General features: G+C 42.8%; 1 protein-coding gene across 2 annotated transcripts in view; it reads left to right on the forward strand.

Moving 5' to 3' along the window:
- Positions 1-15,958, forward strand: part of LOC124113929 (ubiquitin carboxyl-terminal hydrolase 15-like) — a 49,873-nt gene that overhangs the window by 13,274 nt on the left and 20,641 nt on the right. Inside the window, exons 4-12 of one of the 2 annotated variants that reach the window (XM_048397081.1) lie at positions 617-767; positions 4,282-4,427; positions 4,914-4,969; positions 5,171-5,224; positions 6,758-6,917; positions 11,862-12,038; positions 12,779-12,937; positions 13,829-14,053; positions 14,969-15,052. In XM_048397081.1, the coding sequence (XP_048253038.1) occupies positions 617-767; positions 4,282-4,427; positions 4,914-4,969; positions 5,171-5,224; positions 6,758-6,917; positions 11,862-12,038; positions 12,779-12,937; positions 13,829-14,053; positions 14,969-15,052 (1,212 nt within the window). The remainder of the gene's footprint in view (positions 1-616; positions 768-4,281; positions 4,428-4,913; positions 4,970-5,170; positions 5,225-6,757; positions 6,918-11,861; positions 12,039-12,778; positions 12,938-13,828; positions 14,054-14,968; positions 15,053-15,958) is intronic. The other variant, XM_048397082.1, reaches the window with a different exon arrangement.

Here is a 15,958-nt window from a genome sequence, read left to right on the forward strand (position 1 = left end):
TAAGAAAAAGACTTTTTCTTTATTTGTGTGTGTGCATTCTATGGAAGCCTTGTTGTGTAGTCAGTGTCGTTGCTTGGTGGAACTTAAGAAAGTTGACTTTGAAGTTGAAAATGCTCGCTTTTCTTTCCAACATAACCTTTGAGAATTGTTATTTGAAGTCAGATTTCTTGAAGTCCAGTCTGTGTATAGGGTGTCTGTACTGACCCTTGTGTAGGTCAACACAAGTCCAGTACAGTCATCCGGACGTCCTGAGTACGTCGGCCATGGTGGTCGACATGAGAAACAAGCTTACATCACTATGTCCTCACTCTCTAACAACTCACGCCATCACTAGTATTGTGTGTTCTGCTTCAGGTGTGTCCATACACCTCTCAAACACCTGGGTCATGAATAATTTTAATTGTCTTTTTAAATTCTTTCAAATTTTGTGTACAAAAATTCCTAATCGCATCGACGGAAGCAAACTTGATTTTCTCATTAACGTACCATATACTATGCATCTTGGAGCATTGGCTGAATGAGAGTTGCTGTAAGTGACGACAGGAGTGTTTAGGGAAGTAGTTTCTCTGCCATGATGTAGACTGTCTGTAGTCTTGCATGCTTTTGTTCCTTGCAGGACCCCGTCAGTAGGTGTGTTATTGAGGACGGAATGTATCTGAAACAGCTAAAGGTGGAGGTATACCTCTACAATGTAGTTCTCAGCCGCTATGGCCCACAAAGTAAAGAACAATCACTGACAAGAGATGTCAGTCGAGCAGCCACCATAGGTACACCTCAGTTCACTGTTACGGTTATGACTACCATCAACTGTTTACTTCCCGACTGTTGCGTTTTTTGTTTGCCATTGCGTCAGTCTAGTTGTTTTACTCAGGCCTTGTGTTTTTAATCACTTGGTTTACACATCTGGCTTTTCCAAATCCATAGTCGTTACTGAAAAACATATTTTTATAGTTATTTCATAAATTCGATCATCAGCGAACCTCCAAACCCCAATAGTTTTTTTAATTGAAAATCAGTTGGTTACTTCCTTTCTTCTATTTACATAATTTTGTGACCCGTGAAGATCCGGGATAGAAAAGGTCTTCAGCAACCCATGCTGGCCGTAAAAGGCGACTATGTTTGTCGTAAGAGGCGACTAACGGGATCGGGTGGTTAGGCTCACTGACTTGGTTGATGCATGTCATCGATCCCAACTGTGTGGATTGATGCTCATGATGTCAATCACTGGATTGTTTGGTCCAGACTCGATTATTTACAGACCGCCTTCATATAGCTGGAATATTGCTGAGTGGGGCGTTAAACAACATAATTTTGTAAGTTTCTTTCATGATAATCAACAGTCTGTAGGAAGGATAAAAACTGTTTTCATTTTCATTTGTTTTTAGTATTGGCTCGTCAGATTTGTAGACCAAGTAATTAAACGTGCCTCGTTGCATACTGGTAGAAGGGCGATATACAGGATATTCCTTGGTGGTTGACAAAGACATTGTTTCTCATCGAGTGGCCTGGTTAGAATTGATATCTTGCCACACACTGAGATGAAATAAATAGTACATATACCCTGATGACACATTCAACATTCTATTTCTTAAGAGTGAAGTTGTTTTTGTGTGATGTTACTTTAGCAACTAAATACTTGAACAGAAGCCTCTTTAGGACCAAACCACTTCCATGCGAGTACTCATTTGATATTGAAAATAGTTCCAACTTTTGAGACAAAACAAAAATTAGAACAAAACTTGTATGATTTAATTTATGCCTCTAACCTGAAGATGGGTAGGAATGATGTTTGTTTTTTAAACGAACCTTTCAAATGACAGTGTAAGATGGTTGTTTGTCATCAATAGAGAATAGATTGACTGGGGACATTCAGGGTGGACAAGTGACACTTCCTTGTGGATTTATACCATTAGGTAGATGGCAACGAAGCAGAGAAGATGTTGCAGACCACTAAAAATTATGTTAAATGTCACCACTCTTGACAAAGACAATATCAATTTATCATCTGTAGGCAGACATAAGGGATTTACCTCAATGATTTCACTATTTCACTGCCATCTATATCAAATAGATCATTTTTAAACATCCTAGCTCACACACAGTGTATTTATGATAAAAATTTACAAATTTACAAATGACTGCATTGTCTGGAGTCTTTGATTTTGGGGAAACTTCTCTGCTTGCATTCTTGGAAGTGAAAGTTATGCATGCCACATTTCTCTGTCGGAAACCATCTTGAACATTTGGCTCGTTTGGATACATGTCGATTCCTGTAACACATATTAAGAAGAAATACTCAGTTGTCAAGAAGAATGTGCTGTGGTTACCATGGTTATACGGAAAATGTTAGACAGGTACTATTAGGCATGTTGGGCTAGTAGATATTGGATTCTTTATGTCCTTATTCAGAGAAATGCTGAGAAAATAATGTGCTTTCCCACAGTTTTGAAAATATTTTTAAATCAATACAGATATATAAGAATCAAGTGCCATTATTTACACATTATCTATGCATATCTATTATGTATGAAATTTTCTTCTACTCGCTGCTTGATGTGCTAGAACGTTTAATTTTGATTTAAAGATGAGAAGTTAGATAAAGTTTGAAATAAGAAGTAAGCTTTTATTGATAGTATTTAAGTTCATATGATGAATTGAATGTCAGTGCACCTGTAGATGATATAGGTGAATGTGACGCTGTAACAAGACTGCAGACAGTGTGCCAATGGTGTACATGTGCCCAGACCAGATGCTGTTTGTGTTGCACTGATGCTATTCCTACTAACCAGCTTGCATGATGTTTCCCTGTCAGAGAGTGTGGTCATGCTTCTAAGTCATGAGATTTGTTCATTGTCTGTTTATTGGTATTCTGTTGTTCACTGTCATTATTTGATGTCGAGTCCTGGAAGCAATTCCCACTTAGTGGCCTGAAAAGTTGGCAGTGGTCTTTTTCCATGTTAGATGGTTCAGAATGTTCAATTTTGTCAAAACGAGAAGAAAACATGGTAAAATAACTTTTGTTTTTTAAATTATCGTTTTGGCCTTTAGAGGGGAAAGTTCAAATATTTTCCTGTTTTGCTATTATTTGTCCTTGAAAAGATTTGACAAGACTCAAAATCCTTGACTCAGCAAGCATGACGACCGAACAACATGTCAATGTACACATCATGTATTGAGATGTGGGTGCATCTTGCCACTTTTAGAAAGTGAATCTTTTGATGCACTGAATGTGTCTAGTATCTCAATTTTCCAACATTCTCACGTTTCTATTCCACCCTTACCCAACACATTTTTTCCATCTCATCCCTTCTATACAAAGTCATACAGTTTTGTATCCATCAAGTTGTGCTTGCAAGCTCTAAACAAACAGCAGTATGTAAAAATCACCTGTTGGGTGGTGACTTGACTGGTTGTGTGTCATCTCTACGGATTACCGTTGTCCTGGGCGCCGTTCCACAAAGCGATTGTAGCGCTACGACTGTCGTGAGTTAAGTATGGGTTACGATCATCTTAGCGCTACTTTCACCTTGTGGAGTGGTGCCCTGGTCCCGGCTGCCGTGATATGGCGGGAATATTGCTGACTGCAGCACACATCAAATAAAACAAGACAACATATTGAATTTTATTAAGTTCCAATATTGCAATTCCCAATCATGATTTGGCTCGTAGCTCACCTTTTCTTTATTGTTTAACGCTGCACTCAACAATATTCCAGCGGCGGCGGCCTGAAAATAGCTCACCTGATCCTCCCCCTCCATCTGCTCTGTCCAGTACATTTAATGTGGTCAGCTGGTTCCCGCTATCCATCTCTACCTTCTCCTCCAGTAGTGTAGACAATAACAACCGTAACCTGATGACACAACATATGTTTGAGTTAATAATTACAAAGGTCTAGAATATTAGATGTTGTAATTGTAGTTACGTTGATTTGTAAGTGAGGTTCGGTTGACACCTTATTAAGAATTGTATTTTACTTGTAATATATCCTGAAAGATAAAGAGTTGCGTCTGTCTTGGATTTGATATTTTACTGGTAATATGACCAGCAGCCGATTTGCTTTTTCAAAGTTGTATCTGTATAATATACCAGACACTTGTAGTCAGTTAACTCCCTTGCCTTGGGAAGATGGAGAAATGTGTTAAGTCAATGATTTCATTGGAAGTGGTGTCGTCCAGATTAACAAGGTTTCATTGTATGCTAGTGTTTGAATATGGAGTTGTAAGAACCTTGACCTGTCCTTGACCTGTCCTTGACCTTGACCTGTATCCATGTGTTGTGCAGCTGAGCTGGAGAAGATGATGAGGCAGGAGTTCAGCATCTCGGAGGACAAGGAGGTGAGGCTGTGGAACCGGTACATGAGCTCCACCTACGAGCACCTCAACAAGCCCGACAACACGCTGCAGGATGCGGGACTCTACCAGGGACAGGTAAACATGACCAGCGGGGCGGGCGTTCAAGTGTAGGAGGGAGGGCACGATGTCGTCCTGCGCCTTCTTCCATTCAGCCTGCTGATGGGGTTAACCCCTTCATCATGTGGACAAGGTGTCTGGCCTCAGTTGAGTAGGTTCATGCTTTGTTGTGGATGTTGCCGAAGACCCGGTTTCAATTCCCCACATGAGTACAACGTGTGAAGCCCATTTCTGATGTCCCCCGCCATGATATTGCTGGAATATTGCTAAAAGCGGTGTAAAACCAAACTCACTCACTCACTCACTATACCAAACCACCAAACCAAATCCGGGATAGAATAGGTCTTCAGCAACCCATGCTTGCCGAAAAAGGCGACTGTGCGTGTCGTAAGAGGCAACTAATGGGATCGGGTAGTCAGGCTCGCTGGTTGGGTGGTCATGCTCATGATATCAATCACTGGATCGTCTGGTCCATACTCACTCACTCTTTTCGCCCCTTTCCAGGTGATTGTTATTGAGGAGAAGAATGAAGATGGTACCTGGCCACGACAAGCAAAAAGGTATGTCATCAGACCATGTACCATGTTCTGTCTAATACTATTTCCTCATACCTACTGATGAAGTGAGATGTATCCCCTCACATGTGTGGGTTTGAATGTGTCCTTCACAAAACTCCAGGTGATGTAACTTTAAAAAATGTCTTCATATGGAAATAATGTGAGGTGTGACTGCACGTACATGTGCCACATTGTTATTTGCAGCACAAGTAGCTACAACTCCACCGGCTCCTATGAACGCTCGTCCTACACAACCAGGTACGTATGTGGACACACACCTGAATTATGAGCACCCATGAAGATCTTGGTTGGAATAGCTCGTCAGCAACCCATGCTTGCCGTAAAAGACGAGTAACTGGATTGGGTGTTCATCCTCGCTGACTTGGTTGATGCATCTCATTGTATCTCAAATGCTTGTTTGATAGGCATTACTTAGAAGTTGGCGGATGATAAGATAGACACAATTTTATGGATAACAACTTCTTAAATACTGTAAAAAGCGACGTTTCGGTATAGATCCTTATACCGTTGTCAAGCAAGACTGAATGAGGGACATAGTGCAGAATATATATAGCAAGTGGAGGATTAACAGGAGAGGATTAACAGTAGAGGATTAACAGTAACAACAAGGGCATACATGAGTGGGATAACATAGGTAGGTGTGACAACAAGGATGATGCTATCACAACACGATGGACAGAAAACACATAGCTAGAAGCCAATTGGGCATGAAGCCAATAAACAGGTGATTATTGTTTGATGAGTTCATAGTAGGCGGATGGGATGAAATAGCCTTGATCTCTGTTGATTGATGGGTTGTGGCGGCGAATGTGGACTGCTTCTGTTAGTTTTCTTTTGGTGAAATCATGGAGGTTGTTGGCGAGGATTTGGACGTTGTCCCAGTTGATGATGTGATTGGGACAGTTAATCCTCCACTTGCTATATATATTCTGCACTATGTCCCTCATTCAGTCTTGCTTGACAACGGTATAACTATCTATACCGAAACGTCGCTTTTTACAGTATTAAAGAAGTTGTTATCCATAAAATTGTGTCTATCTTGTATCTCAATTGTGTGGATATGATTATTTACAAACCGCCGTCATATAGCTGGAATAATGCTGAGTGCGGCGTTAAACAACAAACGGATCGAATTGTGCGTATATCACAGCTTTAGATACCCCACCATCTGTACAGTTTCCAGTGTACTGCCTGAACATCAGTAGAGCATTAACAGAATGACTGTTTATAATCAACCATGCTAACTTGTCAGTGGCTTGTTGATTGCACAGTTCGTTATTTACAGTCAGCCATGATAAAGCTGGAATAGTGCCGACTGTGGCTAATCACATTCATTTTCCTTGGGCATCTGGGGACTGAAGTCACTGACTGTTTTCTGAGCAGGTGTAGAACGCATGAAATCAAACATTGCCTATTTCAAAAACATCATGGCATCATATCATTTCTTTTCTGCTTTAAACCCCCCTCAAAACAGATATTCTGATATCCAGACAGTGTTAGAAATTGGCACTAGTCCTATGGTCCTTGCCAAACTGCCCAATAGTTAAGGTATCACAAGGACTAGTAGAAATTGCCCATTATCAAGGGTTTTGCTATATGTTATAAGGACTGGTAGACTAAAACAGTTTATAACGCTGCCAGATAGAACCGATTTTGACAGTAATGCATGCAGAAGTTTTGTATGTAGAGGCCATTGTGAAGCCACAAGGTCATTGATGATTGTACCGTCTGTCTCCCCTTTTCCTCATTGTGCTTGCACTGTGTCTCCAGATCGGGTGGCGGCTATGGCGGTGGTTCCGGTAACTACGAGTCAGGCTACAGTTACGGCAGCTATGACTCTGGCTACAGTAAAGGCAGCGGCGCCGCCAACCCTGGACTGTGTGGACTGGCCAACCTCGGCAACACCTGCTTCATGAACTCTGCCCTGCAGGTGAGCTGCTCGTCTCCCTCATCTATTGTAGTAGTGATGCAGGGGCGGTTCCAGTGTGTGAGCAACATGCCCCTTGTAATGGTGTAACTGTTGTAGTGTGTGAGCAACGTGTCCCTTGTAATGGTGTAACTGTTTCAGTGTGTGAGCAACATGCCCCTTGTAATGGTGTAACTGTTTCAGTGTGTGGGCAACCTGCCCCTTGTAATGGTGTAACTGTTTCAGTGTGTGAGCAACGTGCCCCTTGTAATGGTGGTAACTGTTTCAGTGTATGAGCAACGTGCCCCTTGTAATGGTGTAACTGTTTCAGTCCGAGAGCAATGTGACCCTTGTAATGGTGTAACTGTTTCAGTGTGAGAGCAACATGCCTCTTGTAATGGTGTAACTGTTTCAGTGTGAGAGCAACGTGCCCCTTGTAATGGTGTAACTGTTTCAGTGTGTGAGCAACATGCCTCTTGTAATGGTGTAACTGTTTCAGTATATGAGCAACATGCCCCTTGTAATGGTGTAACTGTTTCAGTGTGTGAGCAACGTGCCCCTTGTAATGGTGTAACTGTTTCAGTGTATGAGCAACGTGCCCCTTGTAATGGTGTAACTGTTTCAGTGTATGAGCAACATGCCCCTTGTAATGGTGTAACTGTTTCAGTGTGAGAGCAACGTGCCCCTTGTAATGGTGTAACTGTTTCAGTGTATGAGCAACATGCCCCTTGTAATGGTGTGACTGTTTCAGTGTATGAGCAACGTGCCCCTTGTAATGGTGTAACTGTTTCAGTGTATGAGCAACGTGTCCCTTGTAATGGTGTTACTGTTTCAGTGTGTGAGCAACGTGCCCCTTGTAATGGTGTAACTGTTTCAGTGTATGAGCAACGTGCCCCTTGTAATGGTGTAACTGTTTCAGTGTGTGAGCAACGTGCCCCTTGTAATGGTGTAACTGTTTCAGTGTATGAGCAACATGCCCCTTGTAATGGTGTAACTGTTTCAGTGTATGAGCAACGTGCCCCTTGTAATGGTGTAACTGTTTCAGTCCGAGAGCAATGTGACCCTTGTAATGGTGTTACTGTTTCAGTGTGTGAGCAACATGCCTCTTGTAATGGTGTAACTGTTTCAGTGTGAGAGCAACGTGCCCCTTGTAATGGTGTAACTGTTTCAGTGTGAGAGCAACATGCCCCTTGTAATGGTGTAACTGTTTCAGTGTGAGAGCAACATGCCCCTTGTAATGGTGTAACTGTTTCAGTGTGAGAGCAACGTGCCCCTTGTAATGGTGTAACTGTTTCAGTGTATGAGCAACGTGCCCCTTGTAATGGTGTAACTGTTTCAGTGTATGAGCAACGTGCCCCTTGTAATGGTGTAACTGTTTCAGTGTATGAGCAACGTGCCCCTTGTAATGGTGGTAACTGTTTCAGTGTGAGAGCAACGTGCCCCTTGTAATGGTGTAACTGTTTCAGTGTATGAGCAACGTGCCCCTTGTAATAGTGGTAACTGTTTCAGTGTGAGTGCAACATGCCCCTTGTAATGGTGGTAACTGTTTCAGTGTATGAGCAATGTGCCCCTTGTAATGGTGTAACTGTTTCAGTGTATGAGCAACGTGCCCCTTGTATTGGTGTAACTGTTCCAGTGTGTGAGCAATGTGCCCCTTGTATTGGTGTAACTATTTCAGTGTATGAGCAACGTGCCCCTTGTAATGGTGTAACTGTTTCAGTGTATGAGCAACGTGCCCCTTGTATTGGTGTAACTGTTCCAGTGTGTGAGCAACGTGCCCCTTGTAATGGTGTAACTGTTTCAGTGTATGAGCAACGTGCCCCTTGTAATGGTGTGACTGTTTCAGTGTATGAGCAACGTGCCCCTTGTAATGGTGTAACTGTTTCAGTGTGTGAGCAACGTGCCCCTTGTAATGGTGTAACTGTTTCAGTGTATGAGCAACGTGCCCCTTGAAATGGTGGTAACTGTTTCAGTGTATGAGCAACGTGCCCCTTGTAATGGTGGTGACTGTTTCAGTGTATGAGCAACGTGCCCCTTGTAATGGTGTAACTGTTTCAGTGCATGATCAACGTGCCCCTTGTAATGGTGTAACTGTTTCAGTGTGTGAGCAACATGCCCCTTGTAATGGTGTAACTGTTTCAGTGTGTGAGCAACGTGCCCCTTGTAATGGTGTAACTGTTTCAGTGTGTGAGCAACGTGTCCCTTGTAATGGTGTAACTGTTTCAGTATATGAGCAACGTGCTCCTTGTAATGGTGTAACTGTTTCAGTGTGTGAGCAACATGCCCCTTGTAATGGTGTAACTGTTTCAGTATATGAGCAACATGCCCCTTGTAATGGTGTAACTGTTTCAGTGTGTGAGCAATGTGCCCCTTGTAATGGTGTAACTGTTTCAGTGTGTGAGCAACATGCCCCTTGTAATGGTGTAACTGTTTCAGTGTGTGAGCAACATGCCCCTTGTATATGTAACTGTTTCAGTGTGAGAGCAACATGCCCCTTGTAATGGTGTAACTGTTTCAGTGTATCAGCAACGTGCCCCTTGTAATGGTGTAACTGTTTCAGTGTATGAGCAACGTGCCCCTTGTAATGGTGTAACTATTTCAGCGTGTAAGCAACATGCCCCTTGTAATGGTGGTAACTGTTTCAGTGTGTGAGCAACGTGCCCCTTGTAATGGTGTAACTGTTTCAGTGTGAGAGCAATGTGACCCTTGTAATGGTGTTACTGTTTCAGTGTGTGAGCAACATGCCTCTTGTAATGGTGTAACTGTTTCAGTGTGAGAGCAACGTGCCCCTTGTAATGGTGTAACTGTTTCAGTGTGAGAGCAACATGCCCCTTGTAATGGTGTAACTGTTTCAGTGTGAGAGCAACATGCCCCTTGTAATGGTGTAACTGTTTCAGTGTGAGAGCAACGTGCCCCTTGTAATGGTGTAACTGTTTCAGTGTATGAGCAACGTGCCCCTTGTAATGGTGTAACTGTTTCAGTGTATGAGCAACGTGCCCCTTGTAATGGTGGTAACTGTTTCAGTGTGAGAGCAACGTGCCCCTTGTAATGGTGTAACTGTTTCAGTGTATGAGCAACGTGCCCCTTGTAATAGTGGTAACTGTTTCAGTGTGAGTGCAACATGCCCCTTGTAATGGTGGTAACTGTTTCAGTGTATGTGCAACGTGCCCCTTGTAATGGTGTAACTGTTTCAGTGTATGAGCAACGTGCCCCTTGTATTGGTGTAACTGTTCCAGTGTGTGAGCAACGTGCCCCTTGTATTGGTGTAACTGTTTCAGTGTATGAGCAACGTGCCCCTTGTAATGGTGGTAACTGTTTCAGTGTGAGAGCAACGTGCCCCTTGTAATGGTGGTAACTGTTTCAGTGTGTAAGCAACATGCCCCTTGTAATGGTGTAACTGTTTCAGTGTATGAGCAACGGGACCCTTGTAATAGTGGTAACTGTTTCAGTGTGAGTGCAACATGCCCCTTGTAATGGTGGTAACTGTTTCAGTGTATGTGCAACGTGCCCCTTGTAATGGTGTAACTGTTTCAGTGTGAGAGCAACGTGCCCCTTGTATTGGTGTAACTGTTCCAGTGTGTGAGCAACGTGCCCCTTGTAATGGTGTAACTGTTTCAGTGTATGATCAACGTGCCCCTTGTAATGGTGTAACTGTTTCAGTGTGAGAGCAACATGCCCCTTGTAATGGTGTAACTGTTTCAGTGTGAGAGCAACGTGCCCCTTGTAATGGTGTAACTGTTTCAGTGTATGAGCAACGTGCCCCTTGTAATGGTGTAACTGTTTCAGTGTATGAGCAACGTGCCCCTTGTAATGGTGTAACTGTTTCAGTGTATGAGCAACGTGCCCCTTGTAATGGTGGTAACTGTTTCAGTGTGAGAGCAACGTGCCCCTTGTAATGGTGTAACTGTTTCAGTGTATGAGCAACGTGCCCCTTGTAATAGTGGTAACTGTTTCAGTGTGAGTGCAACATGCCCCTTGTAATGGTGGTAACTGTTTCAGTGTATGTGCAACGTGCCCCTTGTAATGGTGTAACTGTTTCAGTGTATGAGCAACGTGCCCCTTGTATTGGTGTAACTGTTCCAGTGTGTGAGCAACGTGCCCCTTGTATTGGTGTAACTGTTTCAGTGTATGAGCAACGTGCCCCTTGTAATGGTGTAACTGTTTCAGTGTATGAGCAACGTGCCCCTTGTAATGGTGGTAACTGTTTCAGTGTGAGAGCAACGTGCCCCTTGTAATGGTGTAACTGTTTCAGTGTATGAGCAACGTGCCCCTTGTAATAGTGGTAACTGTTTCAGTGTGAGTGCAACATGCCCCTTGTAATGGTGGTAACTGTTTCAGTGTATGTGCAACGTGCCCCTTGTAATGGTGTAACTGTTTCAGTGTATGAGCAACGTGCCCCTTGTATTGGTGTAACTGTTCCAGTGTGTGAGCAACGTGCCCCTTGTATTGGTGTAACTGTTTCAGTGTAAGAGCAACATGCCCCTTGTAATGGTGTAACTGTTTCAGTGTATGAGCAACGTGCCCCTTGTATTGGTGTAACTGTTCCAGTGTATGAGCAACGTGCCCCTTGTAATGGTGTAACTGTTTCAGTGTATGATCAACGTGCCCCTTGTAATGGTGTAACTGTTTCAGTGTGTGAGCAACATGCCCCTTGTAATGGTGTAACTGTTTCAGTGTGTGAGCAACGTGCCCCTTGTAATGGTGTAACTGTTTCAGTGTGTGAGCAACGTGTCCCTTGTAATGGTGTAACTGTTTCAGTATATGAGCAACGTGCCCCTTGTAATGGTGTAACTGTTTCAGTGTGTGAGCAACATGCCCCTTGTAATGGTGTAACTGTTTCAGTGTGTGAGCAACGTGCCCCTTGTAATGGTGTAACTGTTTCAGTGTATGAGCAACGTGCCCCTTGTAATGGTGTGACTGTTTCAGTGTATGAGCAACGTGCCCCTTGTAATAGTGTAACTGTTTCAGTGTATGAGCAACGTGCCCCAGCTGACGGACCATATGATGGATGACAAGAAGTGGGAGAAGGAGCTGAACGAGGACAACCCGCTCGGCAACAAGGGGGAGATCGCAAAGTCCTACGCTGAGCTCATCAAGACGATGTGGTCAGGAAGGTACAGCTACACGGTACCCAGGAACTTCAAGGTGAGACTGCGGACTGTGACCAATGTATGACAAGCTCACACACATCCATGCACGTCGTAATGAAAGTGCAATAATCTTCGACGCGACAATTAACTCCATTTCACCTCACCTCACCTCACCTGTGTCGACACATCATATTGTTATGCCTCTAATAATAATCTTGTAATTCCATTGGTTATTCCGTACCACATGACGAAAAAATACATTAGTCCCCCAAATCATGTAACTGACACTGACCTTGAATATTTTCTCGTCACATGATTAGTTTGACCTTTCACGTGATGAATATTGACTCGTCTAGAGAGCAAGATTGTGTCTGGTACGAACATTTCACGGTTTGCAGCTAAGTTAAAGTAATCAAAGAAATACAAAGATATGTGTATATGTCTTTGCTGTAATGAAACAGGTGACGGTTTAAAGGCTTCGTTAACTTTTAAGGGAATTTCGCTATAACAGAACAAATAATTAGTCTGACGAGGTCATTTTCAGAAAACAAGGAAACTTGGTCTGGTCAGACCACCTGGGGTCGTCTCCTCGGGTCGTTGACCTCGTCAAGGCTAATTATTTGTTTTATGTTAAATGGAGAAGATGAAACAGCGGAACTAGTGGCTGCTGTGTTTTTATGGTGATACCTTGATCGCAGGAGCTTTAATACTTGCAAGAATAGAGAGGGGAGACGAGATTTGATAAAATTCCTTTTGGTAGATGAGATTTTGTATGAACCATATCTGTACGTGCAGGTGGCAGTGGGCCGGTTCGCACCCCAGTTTTCTGGCTACCAACAGCAGGACTCGCAGGAACTGATGGCATTCCTGCTGGACGGGCTGCACGAAGACATGAACCGGATTCGGAAGAAGCCCTACGTGGAGCTGAAGGATGACGACGGACGGCCAGACTCGGTCAGTCCCTAGTCCACATGGTGGTGGAAGCCACGATATGGCCACAGAGATGCACACTGCCATTTCTATTAACTATAATTAATTATAAATAAGCTCAGCATTTATACTTGTCAGAGGGGTACACAAAGTACGTGATCTAGACTACCAGTTGTCAGACTTTCATTTTTGTGGAAGCCTCGGTGGCTGAGTGGGTTAGACCGCTGACTTTGTGTGCTGGCGATTAGATGCCTCACTCTGGCAAGTGTGGGTTCGAATCCCGGACGGGACTCAACCATAAAAAGTACAAGAATCTGTACTTTACTAAGAAAGTGTTATCCCAAATATTACAATTGTTACAAACTTATGGTTGATTTGAAATTTGCAGTGTTATAAAGAAAAGCGATTACCATACATGTTGGTTAATAAGACCTACTCATATTCAAGAGATATTATATTGGTTCTATACACAAACGAACACACTGCTATGTTGTGTGAACCGATGTTCATGTACACATCACATGTGACGTCATAGATCCATGACTTGAGATGCACCATTTTTCTTGTGTAAGATTAGTGTGTAAAGTTTGGAAATCATATGTGGCAAATCGTGATAAGAATTAAGTCACTAACTGGTAACAACTTGACTGATATTAGTTTTGTCATTAATTGGTACACATTAGAAAAATCTCTTCTTAACAAACATTCTTTTCTATATGTTTCTGACCCGTGAGGATTCGGGGTAGAACAGGTCTTCAGCAACCCATGCTTGCCGTAACAGGCTACTACGCTTGTCGTTACACGCGACTTAAGGGATCAATAGGATCAGTCACTAGATGCTACAAAGCATTCCTCTTTTGTATCTTGAGATGTAACAGTTTCTGTGTGTTTATGGTCTGTCGTCTCTCTTTCCAGATGGTGGCAGCAGAGGCGTGGGACAATTACCGTAAAAGGAATGATTCAATCATTGTCGACATATTTCACGGACTTCTCAAATCCACTGTGCAGTGTCCTGAGTGTTCCAAAATCTCTGTGACCTTTGACCCGTTCTGTTACCTCTCTCTGCCCCTCCCCATCAAGAAAGAACGCCAGATGGAAGTGTTCTGGGTGCCCCTCGCCCCCAAGGCGAAGCCCGTGCAGGTCGGTACCTGATTGTCTGGTTATAAGGATGTGATCCTTGGGATTCATTGGGTGGTGGTAGGGCTGTAACGATTCACCGATACCTTTGATATCATCGATACTTAAGTACATACAATACTTGAAGCGTTGCTATAAATAGAACAAGTACTAATAGAGTTACCTCCCATGATGACAGAAGTAGCACAGCGCCACCTGTGAGCATGGCAGAACAGAAAGATGTAGCTGAGAAGTGTGACTTATTTAGTGTCACCCAGGGCTGACAGTGGAATAATGCTCATGCTGTCGACCACTGATTTGTATTGACCAGACTCTGTTATTTACAAGCTACCAGACCGCCTCCGTGGTCTAGTGGTAGAGCGTCCGCCCGGAGCGTCATGCCAAAAGACGTTAAAAGATGGTACTTGTTGTTACCCTGTCTGGCGCTCGGCATTAAGGGGCTAAAACAAGGACTGGTCGGCTTGGAGTCAGTATACTGTGGCTGAGTGGGGTATTCATGTTAAACTGTGGCATGGTATCTCAGTGAGCTAGCACTATAAATCGGCATCAGTCCGGACTAGTACAAGCAGCCACACAAACACACACACGTACATGCACATCGCTATATAAGTGCAATAATCTTGGACGCGACGTTAAACCCCATTTCACCTCACCTCACCTACAAGCTACCATGACCATGCTATGAGTATGGCATAAAACAACGTTCATTCAGTCAAGCCTTCCTGAAGAAGTTCTGTTCCCTAAGTAACTGTTATTCCCAAACCATTTTCAAAAAAGTTTTATTGTTGATGTCATTTGCTCATTGTTATTGCCAAGAGAACCAGAATTGTTTGCTAAATGTTGGAAGTGCCTGTAGCACGGGGATGTCCTTCACACAGAGGCTTCGGTCATCCTCAGTCATATTGTTTCTGTTTTCAGTTCAAACTGACCGTTCCTAAGATGGGTATTGTTGGAGACATCTGCAAGGCGTTGTCCTCATTTGTAGGTGTGCCATCAGAAAAGGTGAGTCTGTTGCTTATGAAGGATTCCTCTGAATGTACTGTAAATCTGTACTGTAAATCTGGAAATTAATGCGTCTCCAAAGTAATAGGAGTGCTGACCCCTTGCCAATAATGTGACTCAATATCAATGTGCCTTCCCCCACCCCACCCAATTGGAATGATGCATATCCTTACCTTAATTTAACCTTACCTTAAGGCTAAAAAAATAATAGGCTTGGTTCTCAGGCACTGCCCACATCATCATAAAGTTCATTTCACGGATCAATTTTGTTTCCATTTTCAATTTTTTTTGTGCATTGTGTTTAAGTATTAGGATTTTTATATTTTTATTTGAATGAGTTTGACGTGTGGGTAGAACTCTCGACCCAAGCATTGATAACTTACTTGATGCCTATTATGTAATTCCTTTTCTTTGAATGACATTGTTATATACTTGTTACAACTGCTAGTCAATAAACTGTGTTTATGTTTGTGTTTATGTTCAAGTTGGTATTTCCGCTGTCCAAAGTGTGAAGTGACGCCGTCTTATTGTTGATTTTGGAGACATAAATGCGAAGGTTCATTAAGGCGAACAAAGACCACTTGCATTTTTCGCATTTAAATCACGCTCACATTAGTTTCAAGATTTACAGTATACGTGTAGAGAACAAGAGGCTGTCAGTGACTGATAATATGAAATAGGATCTCAAGGAAACATTGATGCAAATTTGGTCCTTTTCTGGTCGTCTTGAAACCAGAAACCAGAATTTTAATTGGAAGCTTCAAAATAATACCCTTTTCCCTTGATAAACCCTATTGGCTGCTCTGTGGATAGTATTGCTTGTGTTTCGTCAGTGTATGTTACTGTGTGTTCAAGGCTCTCAAGTTAGACCGTTTCATGAGTGTATGTTTCTGTGTGTTCAAGGCT

Source organism: Haliotis rufescens, unplaced genomic scaffold, assembly GCF_023055435.1.
Source record: "Haliotis rufescens isolate VD_foot unplaced genomic scaffold, xgHalRufe1.0.p SCAF_16, whole genome shotgun sequence".
Taxonomy (NCBI): domain Eukaryota; kingdom Metazoa; phylum Mollusca; class Gastropoda; order Lepetellida; family Haliotidae; genus Haliotis; species Haliotis rufescens.